Here is a 15,922-nt window from a genome sequence, read left to right as displayed (position 1 = left end):
ATTAATCTATTTTATTATGAAATATATCCTACATAAAAACAACATATGTAAAATAATATATATAAGTTGAGGGGATAAAGAGTTTTTTAAAAATCAGTAGATACATCATTCATTTAAGAATAGGAATTTAAGGGAAATCATCACAGTAAATGCCTTTGTCATCCCTCAGTGGTATTATCTTGAATTGTATGTTAATTATTCCCCTACTTTGTAAACACATTTAGTTTTACTACTTTTATCTGTATCCACAAGCAATGGATTATTAAATTTTTGCATGTTTTAGAATTTTGTACCAATTTTGTATATAATGTATACTCTTCTGAGATTGCCTTCTTAAGATACAAAAAAGTACAAACCATGAAAGAAAAATCTGATAAAAAATAAATTAAATTAAAATAAAAACCATCTGTTTATCACTTCCTTTTTCAGATAACTTTTACTGTAAGCACATGTAGTAGATTCTCCTAGTTTATGTCTTAGGGAAAGCAAGGCTCTTTGGAACACACTGTTTCATTTAGTGACATCATATTTAGGAAGTATTCACAGATAGGTCTTATACTCATACTAAATAGAATGCTGTTCATCAAAAAAATGTGATTTGATCAAGACAATTAAAAATGTTTAGGTTTTTGGAGACCAGCAAGATGGCAGCAGAGTGAAGACGGAGGCACACCTCTTCTACATATTCACAACCAAATTCAAATTATGATAAAACTAGGATACCATATGGCGCAGCAGACCTTTCCTGTCGCGCCTGCTGCTCCCCTCAGCAGTGCATTTCAGTCAATCTGCCTGTTCTGCTCCCCACTCTGCCTCTAGTGAATCCTCTCACCTCCCCCCTCCCCTGCCACATCTCTGGCCTGTACCCCAGCTCTTGTATGCATTAAAAAAAAACTAGGACACCAGTTTCTGAAACATAAATTGATTACTACTGTATACATCAGGGGCAACAGCAGAAAGGGATAGACAAAACTGTAACTGAACTGTGTTTGCAGCAACACTAGGCAGTGCAGCCAGGAGAGGGAGGGGAACTGCTGTGCCAAGTTTCTGCTGCTGTTAAGTCAAGGGCACCCATCACTACAGGGACTTTATAAACAGGGCACTACATTGGAGGGGAGGTGCACAGAGTTGCTGTGCAAGACAGAGAATGAGGTCGGAGAACTCTAGGAATAAGGGTGCAGAGTGATGATACTGGTTTGAGCCTGAGGCTCCCTACTAGAACAGCTGGAATCTGCAGCTTTTGGGTGAGCCAGATTGGATCCTCATAGAAGAGGCTAGGTTTGAGGTCTAAGGCTCTGATATGCGAAACACCTACCTAGCTGCCACCTGGGGCCAAAACCCAGACAACCACTGAATGCTCTCACTGAGTTGAGATGGTAGCACCTGGATCTTAATAACAGGAACAAGTGCCCCAGGGTAAGGCTCCATCCTCAAGCAGCAAGTATTTTTCATCTTTATTCAAAATATTTTTAATCATAGACCAAGAGCCAAGAGTGATACCCAGCACTAACAAGATGGAAATGTGTCAACTGATGGCAGCAGAGCCTTTCTAATGCTTGTTATCCAGAAAAATATATCTGGGGTATACAACAGTATAAGGTCAGATGAAGTGATTTCAATCTTTTCCAATGTATGTTAAATGCCCATTCCAAGGGGCAAATCTGTCATATAAATAACTGAATGGGAATTCTATCTATTGTCAATGATAAATGGTGATTTTATTTTTTTCAACTAAGGTTCAGGCTAAAGTTTTGTCACTTATTTCCCAAAAAAGGCATTTTTTTTTAAAAAAATTATAAATTTTATTTTTATATTCCCCATACAATTGCAACCCCCTTATTTTGACCCCAATCCCTCCCCTCCCACCCTCTACCCCCCATAGAGTGTCTCTGGTTCATAGTTTTTTGTTGATTTTGATTTTCACTTTCTTATAGTTATTCTTTTTCCTGGTCCCTTATTTAAGTTTTCTAGATTCCTGCTATGAGTGAGACCATCCGGTATTTTTCTTTTTCTTTCTGGCTTATTTCACTGAGCATGATCCCTTCCAGTGCCACCCATGTTGCTGCAAATTGCATGTGTTTATCTTTAAAAAAAAAGGTTTTTAAATACATACTTACCAGACTGAATGTTCCATATTCTTCCCTGAGAAAATGCGTCAAAAATCCTAGCAATGTTGTCTGGTCTCCCCAGGTCCAACGGGCTTGGTTGAGATAGGATGAGATAGGAAGGTAGACATAGGGCAGCAAACCCATGGAGAAGTACACACTCAGCTTCAACAAAGAGCCCAGGGTAAGTTCCTGCATCAGAGACAAATGTGTTGCATGAAAATGTTTTTTGTAGTCAGTTCATCCTGGAACTTCAAGAACACATCAAGGAAAATATCAAATATGTTTACTCAGAGTTGATCTCTCAATTTATATTAAGTCACCACAGAATACTAAGTTAAACCTTCCAGTAATCTATGGATTACTAGAAAATTGCATCAGCCTGAACACCTGTGCATGGCAGGTGAAATCTGAATGAAGCAAATAACATTAGCAAAGACTCAAGAGTATCGTGTTTATTCCATCTTTCACATCAACTCATGCCATGACATGCAGTATTGTACAGCCAGGACAGCCCACTTTGAAGTGACTGAGTGGGCTGGTTTTGAATATGCCCACAATGTTGTTCTAACACTAATTCACTTCACTACCCTTGTCAGGGATAGACTTATACTATATGCTCTATTACAATTATACACTGACAATATGATTTGTTCTGTAAGGATTTTGAACATTTCATGGGAATACTTGGCATAAATGAAACTAGCTTTTAAATAACCTCTTAATTTATCCAAATGTTCCTCCCCCCTCACTTTACATGTAGGATGGAATACTAAAAGAAATGTGTTGTTGTATGTAATTATATTGGCTTATGAGAATTTACTTCTCATCTGCATATTTCTAAAACAAAGGATATTGAGAAGGTTTTATAATAATTAAGTCCAAAAGAATATGGGATGCTAGGAAGATTCAAATAGTGGTTGCTTTAGTGATTGGAAAAGAGGGTTTCTTATAAATCTCATAATTGGAAGTTGTCAATGTTTCCTTTATATAAAAGGAAAATTGTACGTGCCAATGAATACAAGAACCAAGGTTTATAGTCACCAGAACAAGCAGCTGACTTAAATTAGCATTTTTAATAAATATTCTTAATTGATAATGGAATATTTTTATTACAGCGCTAACTCGCGTTGAAATTCCTAAAGTGGTGAGAAGCATAAAAATGATGGCATGAAGACAGTGTAAGAATAGTCAAAGAACATGCCTTTGCTAGTCTTAAAAGTATTTTTAAAGAAAGTAAATATTTAAATTATGGTAATTTCTGTATATTATAAACTTCAATTTAGAATGGCTAGATGCAATTGCTGCAAAATTTTCCTTTTCAAGCGGGAAATAAATGGGAAGACAATCACAGAAGTGCTATTTCAGACTGAAGGAGACTGGTCTGAGTCCCTGGTGCCCATATATTAGAATCACTTGGGGAGTCTTAAAAACAGTGATGTCTGGACCTCACTCCAGATCAATTAAATCAAAATTACTTTAGGGTAGGATCAATAAACATGTACATACACAAGCACATATACACTTATATACACACCTATACATTAATATATGCATACATACACACTTTCAAAATGCTTCCCACATAATTTAAGTGAGTGACTAGGGTTGCAGCCAACTGACTCAGGGTTTCCTGTTCTGCTTCAGATCACCCGAACAGTGTGAGTCAACTACCTTGTCACTTTATTTTCCCCCCTGGGGTCTCTGCTATTTAAATAGTGGAAATCGAAGGTGCTTGGAAGAGGTATACTTTCCCATATTTCATCATTCACTAGGTAGCTGACCTAAGTACAGGGCACTGAGGTTCTCAGATAAGACCTCCAACTTGTTACTTTGAGTCTTGCATGTTTTCTACAAAATATATAGCTCTCCTTTCAATCAACTAACTCAACGTGTCTCCTTTTAGGTTCTTACCTGAGAATGCACCTATCTGATATTTGCAAGTACCTTTTCTGATGTCAGAAGCATGGTTAAAAAGCCTGGTTACAGCATCAAAATGGCAGCAAAGATTATTCTTGACAGTCTTCCTCACAAAAAAAGACTAAAGAGCAACTACCCATAGATAAGACACCCAAGAATCCAGGGGTGAGGTTGAAGCATGGAGAAAAGAGACTAGGAGGTCAAAGTTGGCTCCATCATCCCTCTGCCAGGCCAGCCAAGCTATTCAATCCAAGAAGGCAGCCCTGGGTTTATGATCTTTCTGGCGGCAAAAGAGTCCAAGTCAGGAATCTAGCTCCTCCAACACTGCAGGGTGCTCCCCTGAAAGCCCACCTGGGTCTCCCCTCATGGGGACTAATTCAAGGGGTTCAGCCACTGGGGATCAGATAGAGATGTAGAATACTATTCAGCTTTGAGAAAAAAGACATACTGCCATTTGCAATAACATAAGGGAAACTGGATGTCATCATGCTAGATGAAGTCAGTCAGAAGACAGAGAAAGACAAATACTGTATGATCTCAATTATACATAGAATCAAAAAAACTTAATTCCTAGGAACAGAGAGTAGATTGGTGGTGTCCAGAGGTGGGGAGAGGGCAGGAGACAGCTAAGGGAAATAAGTGAAAGTAGTTACAGGATACAGAATAAGATGAGCAACTTCTGGGAATCTAATGTCTAGCATGGTGACCGTAGTTAATGACATACTATAGTATATTTGAAAGACTCCAAGAGAATAAATCATAAAAGTTCTCAACAGGGCCTCCCTGGGTGGTGCAAGTGGTTAAGCACCACACTATGAAGCAAATCCGCAGCCTCTGCAGCACGAGTTCAATCCCTAGCCGGCCAGGGAGCTACCGACATGGCGCAGCAGACCTCTCCTGACTTGCCCACTGCTCCCCTCAGCAGTGTACTTCGGTCAATCTGCCTGTTCTGTTCCCCACTCTGTCTCTGGCCTGTACCAGAGACACGCCCCACCCCCCACATCTCTGGCCTGTACCCCAGCTCTTGTATGCATAAATAAATAAATCTTTAAAAAAAAAGTTCTCAACATACACACAACTGTAACTGTCATTATAGTAATCATTTTGTAGTATATACATATATTAATTCATCACATTGTACATTTGAAAATTACACAATGCTAAATGTCAATAATATCTTCACAAATTGGGGGGAGGCAGGACAGAGAAAAACGAAGTTGGGTCGGGGGGAAGAAGCTGGTCTAAGTGGCGTGATCTCTAGCAACCTATCAACTCAAATGAGAAATATGATGGTCCCCTCAGACTTTATTGTATTCCATAGAAAAGTCTTTGTTAAGTTATCCTTTTTAATGTTATATCTACATTTTTTATCAAGTGCTTATATAATAAAAGACCATATAGAGCACTTTCTGTATTCTCTATGAAATCACTATTAAAGATACCGCCTGTTACGTTGTTCAACTCTCCCTTACAAAGGTCTTATATGACTGACTCGACAATTCAGTTCTAAGAAAAATTTGATCTTTCCTGTTAACTGTTATGGTTTCCTTTTATTGATTTTCTAAAATACATAATTAAAATTTTATAATCGCCAATTTACCCTTTTTGTTTTGCTGCCAATTGCCTAAAACTTTGGTATAATTATTTTACTATTTCTATGTATTAATTTTATTATGTGTATTTTTTTATAATTCTGGTTATAGCTAGGTATAAGTAACCTATAATAAAATGATAGAAAAATGTAGCTGAAGTATAATTAACAAATTAGTAATAAAATGACTCCAGCACTGCTTTGTATAGAGACTGTTTTATTCTCTGGGAGAAAGACTGACAGAATAAAGAGTTCTCTTTCCAATCATCACACAGGAAGCTGTGTGTAACTCAGCTCCTTGCCTTCTCTTGTATCTGCATCTCCCAATGCCTAACAAAGTCATTTTCCCATGTTATTTAATACTCCCATTTATATGAATAATCATTTTTTATTTCAGAGAAAGGCAAAGTAAAAATAAATACTTTTTAATTCTAGGAAAATCTGTTCTGAGAATACAGAACTGTTATTTGTAAAAGATTTTATTATTTGCTTCACAACATCTGTGGTGGTGAGTTTTATTGAGAACTGAACCTTTAGTATCTACAGTAGCCTCTGAAACCAAGCAGGCACTCAACAAACAGTTGGATGAATAAAAAAGTATTACTAATAATGCACGAGCCCCTCTCTTAAAAATGTGTGATAAAACAATTAAGGAAATTTGCTTTTGTTGTTTTAAGTCCTCTTAGCCTATTTTCATGAAGGTGTTGCTTAGAATCAGTAAGAACATTATGAAACAGACCAGATGCCACTGCAATCAATACTGCATAATTTTTGTAAATCCTATTTTTTTTTTTAAGTCAGTGTTGTTAGGGCCTAAGGTTATTTATGCTCTATATAAAACTCAATAAATAAATACATCCCTATGTTTTCTAATGCCAAAAATAGTATATTAAGCTTAAATACTACAAATTTTCATTTTTATAAAATTAAAAAACCTACCTTCTCTTTTAAAAGTCGAAAGAGAACCCATGGTATTATGCACAAAACATAGAGTACTATTGTGTGTTGATTACATAAGCTAAGGCCACAGCAGAAAGCACCAATTTTAGCTATCTGAAAATAAATAAAGGAAAAAAAAAACTAAGTTAAAAATTCACCTAAAACTCTAAGGAAGCACAAGAGTAAAAATCTATTTCTTATATAAAAACCAAGCATTTGTACCACTGGTTCAGCTAAAAATCAACCTCTGACATGCTAGTAGTCATTTTTTAATATTTATCATTTTTAATGAAGATTTTCCCATTCTTATCATTGCAGTTTGATCTTAAATGACTATCTTCACACAAGTTTTAGAAAGTCTTGCATGATGACTAGATAACTCCTAACAGCAATAAGATATTGTATGATTCTTATTCAAGTAAAATACACAAATGAAAGCCAGCAATTCTATCTACTTCACTTTTCTATTAATTTAAAGAAATATAACACTTTATTCAGAAACATGGTTCACCACAGGAGGTATGTTTGCTTTTTTGAGCATGTATTAGTGTCTTAATGAAAACGTTCATTTTAAACAAAAAATAAACTCTAATAGCATCACAGATATGTTCAGGAAAACCACAGATTAACCACTGTTCTTTTGTTTCCGTACTCTTTAACACAAGGTTGCCCATCCTAAGATGAGTGGGTACTTTCCAGATTGTAAACTGTAACCACTTAGAAGACAGGATTCCTTCACATCCCAAGTGATTCTGATGATAGTGTTACCTTAAACTTCATTGAAATCTTTTCTGAACCACTTTGTCTTTACATTTGATTCTCGTTTCAGTTTAAAAAATTACATATTTTTTTACCTTTTTTTGCAATCACACAGTAAGTCAATGTACCATAATGACATATAGTTACATGTAACTAAAGGTGGTCAGTCTAAAGCTTGGAATCTTATGATCTCTCTCACTCACACAAATACACACGCACATGCACGCGCACACACACACACATAATGGAATTAACCAGTGCGTCTTGTCTCTCTCATAGGACTCAAAGGGGGATTTCATAATGCTCTCATTCTCCAAACAACTTCTTAACTCTGAGGAGGAACAGAAGTCCCATGTTTTATGTTGGTTATCATGGTTCACAGCATAAGAACTGAGGCTATATTCTCTCTCAACATGCCTAGATTACCTTGACAGTAATCAGAATGGATAAAACAGCATCTAAACCAAAGCTAAAAAAGAAATACAGCATCTGTCTAAAAATTAAAACAAAAAGTGATTTCACTTTGATCAAAATAGGTTACCTTTGATCTTTCTTTTGCAGTTGCTGCCTCCTCAAAATGTACAGTAAGAGCCATAAGCAGCCCCACAAACAGATTGTTTAAGCTAAAAACCTCTGCTGCAATGGACCACTGCCATGTTAGACGAGAAAATGAAAACACCCCCGCAGCAAGGATTCCTCCAGCATATGAGCCAGAAAGCCTGCAAATACAGATAACATGAAATCTTCTTTCCCAATAAAAAGAACCGACTTTATTTTCCTTTTTATAAACTGTAGCAGCAGAAATTATGACAGTCACCAAGCACTATCCCAATACATTATATGGTTGATACATTACTTCATGTAATAATTTCTTTCAACAGATTTTAATTAGAAAGAGTATATATTAACCTATTAACAAACAAATGAACAAACCTATTTGGTATCCAATGGATGGAAAGAGGTTTCGTTCTCAGACGTAACCTCTAGGATTCAGGCCAGTTCAGAAAGCCTGAAGAGATAGTAGCTAGAGAGATAACAAACCTGTGTGATTTTTCTTGTTATATCCACCAAGAAGACAGTAGGTCTGGAGAAGACGGAAATAGGTTTAATTATAAAAATTAATAAAATGGCAAAATATCTATTCAGGAACACTCATTCTCACTTCTTGTGGAATGTCTGGTGTAGGAACTTTCTACTTCTAGTCCCAACCAATATGGCAAAGAATGCCCTGGTCATGATATGTGATGGTTTTAACATCCTGCAAATTGTTCTTAGTTTCAGATGATCTCTTTACACAAAGTTGAAGTTTAAAATGATGTATGTTTTCAAAAAGAGTTATGGGAACATGAATTTGGTGAACACAAAAAGAATCAAATGGTGGTATGCTTGGAAACAATTTCTCACCCCCAAATGCCAACAAGAGTCATACATTTCAAATAAAAAATCTAAATTCCAATGTAGAGATGTGATCTGAGACTGGCAATGTGCTTGAATATACTAAAATATATCAACCAAAACAACTGCCTATTTTTAATTGTGAAAATTAAAAGTTATCAAATATCTAATTCTAATAATTATTATGAAATTCAGAAGACATCACTGTATCCAATAACCATAATATTATATGATTCTAAATAAGAATTTTTTAACAATATTGTTTTGCATGAAAACTTATAAAGTAATTCTATGGCTTTCAATCAACTATTACAGAAAAAAAAAAACTTCAATATCACCAAACCTTTTTTCCTGGAGGTTCTCTAAATAATTTATTTCTAATTTTTTTCTTTCCCCTATAAAACCATTAATTTTCTATTTTTTTATGAGTTCCCCATTCTCCCAGTGATCCTGATTCAACAAAGTTAAGTCATTTCTTCCTTCCAAATTATTTTCCAAATGCCTTTCAATTTATATACATACAGCCTTAGACTCAATTATTTTAATATTTTTCCAGTTTGTTTTCTGATGGCCAACATATTCTGCAAAAAACACCATCAGATTAAACTTCTTAAAACATACTCTTTGATTACTCAACTACCACATTTAAGGACTCTTCACTGTTGTAGGAAAAATTATAAATGAGTCAGCTTGGTATTCCAGTTCCCAATAACCTGGGTGCCAACTAGCCATTAATTACCACCATTATCATCTCCATCAAGCAACAGGGTTCCTTGAAATTCCCTAATAAGATATGCCTATTCCTAGCATCATATCTTTGCTATACCCTCTCTATTCTTTCCTATTTATTCAAACTTGACTTTTCCCCCAAATTTCTCTTTAATTCCCAGGCTTCTATCCTATCTCAGAACATCTATCGCATTTATTTGCCCATAAGGAGTTAAACTTCATTTATATTAGAAGCATCAAGTCCCAAGCACAGAAAGGGAACAGTGAGTAAAAAAACTAAAGTATTAATAACACTTTTGAAGAAACACCTGAGATTCATCAGTTAATAAATATTACTTTGGGCCTCCCCGGTGGCGCAGCGGTTGAGCGCTGGGTTGCGAAGCTGCCTGCGGCCTCTGCCACGCCAGTTCGATCCCCGGCTGCTCCACGGCCACCGGAGGAGGGTCCCACATGGCGCGCAGACCTCTCCTGCCGCCCGCTGCTCCCCTCAGCAGTGTACTTCAGTCCTTCTGCCTGCTCTGCTCCCCGCTCTGGCTCTGGTGAATTCTCTCACCCTCCCGCGCCTATGACTGTACCCAGTGCATGTATAAACAAAACAAAACAAACAAACAAACAAACAAACAAATAAATAAATAAATAACATGCCTCTATAAAATAAAAATAAAAATAAAAATAAATAAATAAATAAATAAATATTACTTTGGAAAGTCAGTATAAGATACATAAATTCTTTCCTCCTTAAAATATAAATTAGCATCCTTGGAGAGATGACTGATTCCAGGGCTGGTGTAGCTCAGGTATAAAATGAATCTGAAACATCTTGTGCCAGGAAGTAAACAAGTGCTCTAAGAATGACTGGGATATAACAAAAGGACACAGGAGCCAGCTTGAGGGGGCTCTCACTGGCCAAATCAAGGATAATTAAAGCATCAAAAATTATAGTAACAGTCTGCAATCCAATGTGTAAATAAGAATCTCTGATGCTACAGTTATATAAATACAAAAATGGGAGAGAAGAGAAACTCCATAGAAAGTCAACTAATCACTAATTACTATAAAAGAAATGAAGGAATTAGAAATTACCACTTGGCGGGCCTCCCTGGTGGTGCAAGGGGTTAAGCATCACACTATAAAGCAATCCGCAGCCTCTGCAGCACAAGTTCGATGCCCGGCCGGTGAGGGAGCAACCCACAAGGCGCAGCAGACCTCTCCTGATTCACCCGCTGCTTCCCTCAGCATTGTACTTCGGTCAATCTGCCTGTTCTGTCCCCCACTCTGTCTCTGGTGAATCCTCTCACCCCCTGCATCTCTGGCCTGTACCCCAGCTCTTGTATGTGTACCTAAATAAAATAAATCTTTAAAAAAACGGCTATGACAACAAAATAAAAGGTATAATCAGGATTTTCCTCTGCTATGAAAGACAATATTGCAACAGTTGCCAAAATCTGAATTAATTCTATAGATAATGATGTTGTATCAATGACAATATTCTGATTTTAGCACCACACTGTGAATATGTAAGAAAATGTTTTTGTTTTTAATCAAGATATCCTGAATCATTTGAGGTTATCATGTCTGCAGCCTGAATCATGTCTGCAGCCTCCTGCTAAATGCTAAATAGAAAACAAATCATTACACAAAGACACAGTTAAGGATAAAGCAAATGTGGTAAAATATTAACATTTGGTTCCCAGTCACAAAAAGTGGGCTATTCCTTCAAGTTTTCTATAAATCTGAAATTAAGTTGAAATAAAAAATTGAAAGACATGAATCAACATTCCTGAGAAAACAATCTGCAAATTACTTTTTGTTTGTTTGTTTGCCTGGCACATGTCAGGTATTATTCTAAATGCTTCCTTCTATTTATTCATTTAATTTTTACTATAACACTTTATCACAATAACCCTTCGTTTGTAAAATGAAGAAACCAAAGCCCATAGGTGACAATTTTTCCAAGGTCCTAAGGTAACTAAGTGGTAGAAATAAATTCAAACTGTTAGTCTAGCTATTTAGTGCCATTATTTTAGTTTTAATGCTAAATAATGTATTCTAGATTAATATTAAATTGCACTTTTATTTGGTTAAATGTGTACCTCTTAGAATGAAGGGTAGAATAAAATGAAAGTTTTGTCAATTATTTGTATTATTAGGCAGTATGTTTTATCTAAACAACACACTACCAGTTTTAATTGCATTCAGTTATCTCTAAAGACTCGTTTTAACCTATTTTTTGAAAGGGCAATTAGTCAAAGTTTAAAACCACCAAACAGTTAATTAAAGAGAACTGAGAAGAAAGTCCTGATATGTATGAATCCTCAGGAAGAAAACTCATGACTCATAATCTACATTGATTTTTTAACACACATTATTATGCTCAGGAAGACATGCTAAGTGTTTGGATTGCTGACATTATTGGAATTATGTTAACTGCTTTTTCAAATATTTCATATGGTTTTAAAAATTGAAGTAAGAAAAAATTATCAACTTTAGTGAGACAAAATTTATCCAGATCACCTTAAACTATTATAGTCACATACATTAGCATTTTATTGAAGATTAATCATACATCAGCAAGGTCTACAATCTGAATTCTCACCGCTACTTGCACACAAGATCAGGAAGGTTTTGCTCTTTTACCTGATTTTCCTTGGTATCAGAGAAATAATTTGTGAGTCTACTGAGTTAAGATTATAGAAGAGGGGCCTCCCTGGTGGTGCAAGGTGTTGTGTGCCAGCACTATGAAGCTATCCGCAGCCACTGCACCATGAGTTCAATCCCCCACCAGGGAGGTGACCCTACATGGCGCAGCAGACCTCTCCTGTCTCGCCTGCTGCTCTCCTCAGCAGTGTATTTCAGCCAATCTGCCTGTTCTGTTCCCCGTTCTGTCTCTGGTGAATCTTCTCACCCCCCACAACTCTGGCCTGCACCTCAGCTCTTGTATGCATACATAAATAAATCTTAAAAAATAATTATAGAAGAGAAAGTAAGCAACTGATTATAAAACCAGTAATGAAATCAAACCAATAGTCTTCATTATTTATTCATCTTAAATAAACTTGCTTAGAAATCAAACTAGGCCTATAGGACGTATACTCCTAGTATAAATTGAAAACAAAAGATTAGTGGAATTTTCTTTTCTTTCTTTCTTTTGGGTAGTGTGGGGGTGGAGCTGCTCAACATCCAGCTTAAGAGGCACAATCCCTTTGTATTATACATTGAAAATACAAGATACTTATTTGTTCAGCCTCTCTTGCAGTTAGAACATGGGCATGCCATCTAGACTTTGTCAGTGACAAAGTACCTGCTCTTTTCTGAATGAAAAAATTGTGAGACAAGCAGCAGGAATGGAGACAGAATCATTAGAAAGAGCCGATGGCCTTTATGCATCATTTCCACAAACAACAATGGCAGCACTATTGGGGGCAACGCTCACAATCCAGGTCAGAGTCAGTGGTATAACATGGGGTGTTTGGTGCCAATAGTGATGGTCTCCTTTGAACACACCTGCCTAAGACTGGATTTTTCCCATTCAGGGTCTGGTATTCCAGACCTGCTAGAAATTCTGCAAGCTCTCCAACTTCCTTTTCTTTCTTTTTTTTCCAATTCTAGACTTGAATGTTTCCTTTTGTAATAAAAAAAAAAAAATCTTTACTATAGAGATATCATTTATGTACCATACAATTCACTCATTTAAAGTGTATGACTACATGTTTTTAGCACAGATTCACAGATATGTACAACCATCAATATAGTCAAATTTACAACATTTTCATCACCTATCCCCATAAGCTATCATCATCACCCTCCTATCCCCAACCCCAGGCTTAAACACAAACCCGTCTACTTTCTGTCTTGACAGATTTCCCTCTTCTGGGCTTCTGTATGAATGGAATCATATCATTGGTGGACTTAAGTGACTGGCTTCTTTAACTTAGCATAACATTTCAAGGTTCATTCAACTTGTAGTATGTATCAGTATTTCATTTTTTTTAAATGGACAAATGGATATACCACATTTTGCTGATCCATTTTCCACTGATAGACATTCAGTTTGTTTCCATATTTTGGCTACTGCAAAAAATATTTCTTTAAATATTTGCGTACAAGTTTTTATGTGTATATATGTTTTCATTTCACTAAGGTATATACCTAGGAGTGGAACTGCTGGATCATACAGCAACTCTATGTTTAATCACATGATTGTTTTTTCAAAGTGGCTGCACAATTTTATATTCTCAGCAGTAGTGAATGAAGGTTCTGATTTTGCCACAACTTTTGGAAAATTTTTCTGACTTTTTGATACTAGCCATCTTTGGGTGGAAAGTGTTATCTCACTGAGGTTTTGATTTGCATTTCCATAAAAGCTAGTGATGTTGAACCTCTTTTCATGTGCTTATTCGCCATTTGTTTATCTACCTAGGAGAAATGTTATTTCAGACCATTGCCCATTTTAAAGATGGATTTAATTTTTTTTTCATTATTGAATAATAGAGTTCTTCTCCTTTAACTACATTTCTTTTCGGCTAAACATAGTCAGAGTCAGATGCTTGCAACTAAGAACTCTGACTGAAATATATTGCCTTCCCTCTTTATTATTTCTATTAAGTTTGCAAAGGAACTGTGTGAGGGAATTCTAAAAATAAATGATGAAAGTGGCTTAGTTCTGTGGAAAACAGAAGAGACAGTAGTATACCCCAAAGCAGAAAGTTTTGTGTACATTCATATACAGGATATGTAGAATATGAAGCATATTGGAGGGCTCATACTATTTATGTTTTTCATAAAATATTTTATATAAGCTAAGCCTCTGAATTTCTTTGACTTCAACAGCCTTTTACAAATCAAGCTGTAAAATGTCTTTTAAGATGCACTTTTTTTTTTTTTTTACACATTTGCCTTTAAAAGTTTGCTTTATGGTAAGTTTCAGAATTAATCAACATTTACTAACAATGTCCACAAGCTGAGGAGAGATACCTGTAAGAATTTATAGTAAGCAAAGAATGCTGGGCATATTACCTGAGCAGTACTTTGAGCATGCTTCATTTCACCTTAATGAGACAGAAATAAATGAATATAAAACAAGCCGAGGTGTCCAAATGATTCCATGAAGGCAAGTCTGAGAGGCGTGGCAAGGCCCAAATTAGCTTCACATTGTCCACCTGTGGCCTCTACCCTCTGTTGTCTCCTGGCACTGTGTGCCACAGCACCAATGACCATGTCACTCAAACACAGAAGGCATTTGGGACCTACGCTGATGACTCCTGGGGACACACTACTGAGTTGACATCTGGGGAGCCCACATCTCTTGGGCTCTCCTTCAATGGCTCCAGGTCTTCTGTGTTTTCTATGAATAGCTCCTCTTCTCCCAATACCTTCTCCAGAGTCAGTGTTTCCTAAGATTTACTCTCAGGCAACTGCTCTTCTCCACTAAAACCGCCTGGTGGTTTTATCCACTATCTTGCTTTCAATTGCCAACCATAAACTGAAAAATCCAAAACTGCCTCCAGCACTGGTGGCTCTCCCTTGGTTTTGGGCTTCAGTATCTCTGACGGACAGTTGCATACCTCAAACCAAAGCCACTCGGACCTGGCTGTCCCACAGAAGCGCAATGCCATCTTGTGGGAAATTAACTTCTCTTCCTCTTCCCTGAAATGATTCCTGCTCAGTATTCCCCATCTTAGTGAGTTTCATTATATGTCTAGTTTGGAGATTTGAGTCAAGAGACCTGTCATCGGCAAAGCTGTCCTACCTCTCTCCCTGTCAAATAGATCACATTCTACCAAATTTACTTCATAACATTTTAAAAAATGGATCCTCTTCCCTCTACCCACACCAGCACTGCCGCTCTGCCCTCAGCAGCAGCTCAGGCTCACACCAACACAGTGGCCTGGCAGGCTGGCTGCCTCACTAGGCCCACCAAAGGCACCACAGCCAGGGTTCTGAAGCTTACCTGATCTTGCACTTTTCTGCCTGCAATCCTTTAATGAAGCCTCTCTGATTATCAGACATTCAAGTTCCTCTTCACAACAGACAAGAGCTTTAGTAACTAATCTCAGCCTCCATGTCACTTCATTTTTTGGACACAGCCCATCTCAAACTCTGTGTTTGAACAAGAGAGACGACTGACTGTCAGCCCCTGTGCTTACCTGTGGCTTCTCCACCTCCACGTTTCTTGGCTCTTGGTTTCTCTCAGTGTGGGACGCCGCTTTGCCTTCACTTGGTCGACCCCACTTATGGTTTACAACTCAGCATGGGGACCACCTTTCTATGTGTCCCCCAAAGTACTTTCACTAAACCGTTCTCCAGTCTCACTAAATTAAGCATATTAAATGAGTACTGAATACAGATTTTCTATTTATTTATATAAAAAAGACGCAACCTTGGGTTCTAGAACATGTTAAGTGTAACTTAATCAAAACATAGTAAGGAAACAAGATCTGAGCAACTTAAAATCCTTTCAAGTATTATAAAGCCAGCAGAATTA

At 36.8% G+C, this 15,922-nt stretch overlaps 1 protein-coding gene across 4 annotated transcripts in view; it reads right to left on the bottom strand.

Annotated features, from left to right (window-relative positions):
• The window catches only part of TMEM260 (transmembrane protein 260), a 71,531-nt gene that overhangs the window by 39,388 nt on the left and 16,221 nt on the right, over positions 1-15,922 (bottom strand). For all 4 annotated transcript variants that reach the window (XR_008550101.1, XR_008550103.1, XR_008550104.1 and 1 more), the window contains exons 4-6: positions 7,856-8,033; positions 6,556-6,669; positions 2,118-2,297 (exon numbers count right to left, since the gene is read on the bottom strand). Coding sequence is in view for 1 of the 4 variants with exons in the window: in XM_037503408.2 (XP_037359305.1) it covers positions 2,118-2,297; positions 6,556-6,669; positions 7,856-8,033 (472 nt within the window). In the remaining 3 variants the exon portion in view is untranslated. The remainder of the gene's footprint in view (positions 1-2,117; positions 2,298-6,555; positions 6,670-7,855; positions 8,034-15,922) is intronic.

This window comes from Talpa occidentalis, unplaced genomic scaffold, assembly GCF_014898055.3.
Source record: "Talpa occidentalis isolate TD23 unplaced genomic scaffold, MPIMG_talOcc4v2.1 talOcc4.11, whole genome shotgun sequence".
NCBI lineage: Eukaryota > Metazoa > Chordata > Mammalia > Eulipotyphla > Talpidae > Talpa > Talpa occidentalis.
The sequence above is the reverse complement of the archived record's forward strand: the minus strand, read 5'-3'. Positions and strand labels throughout refer to the sequence as shown.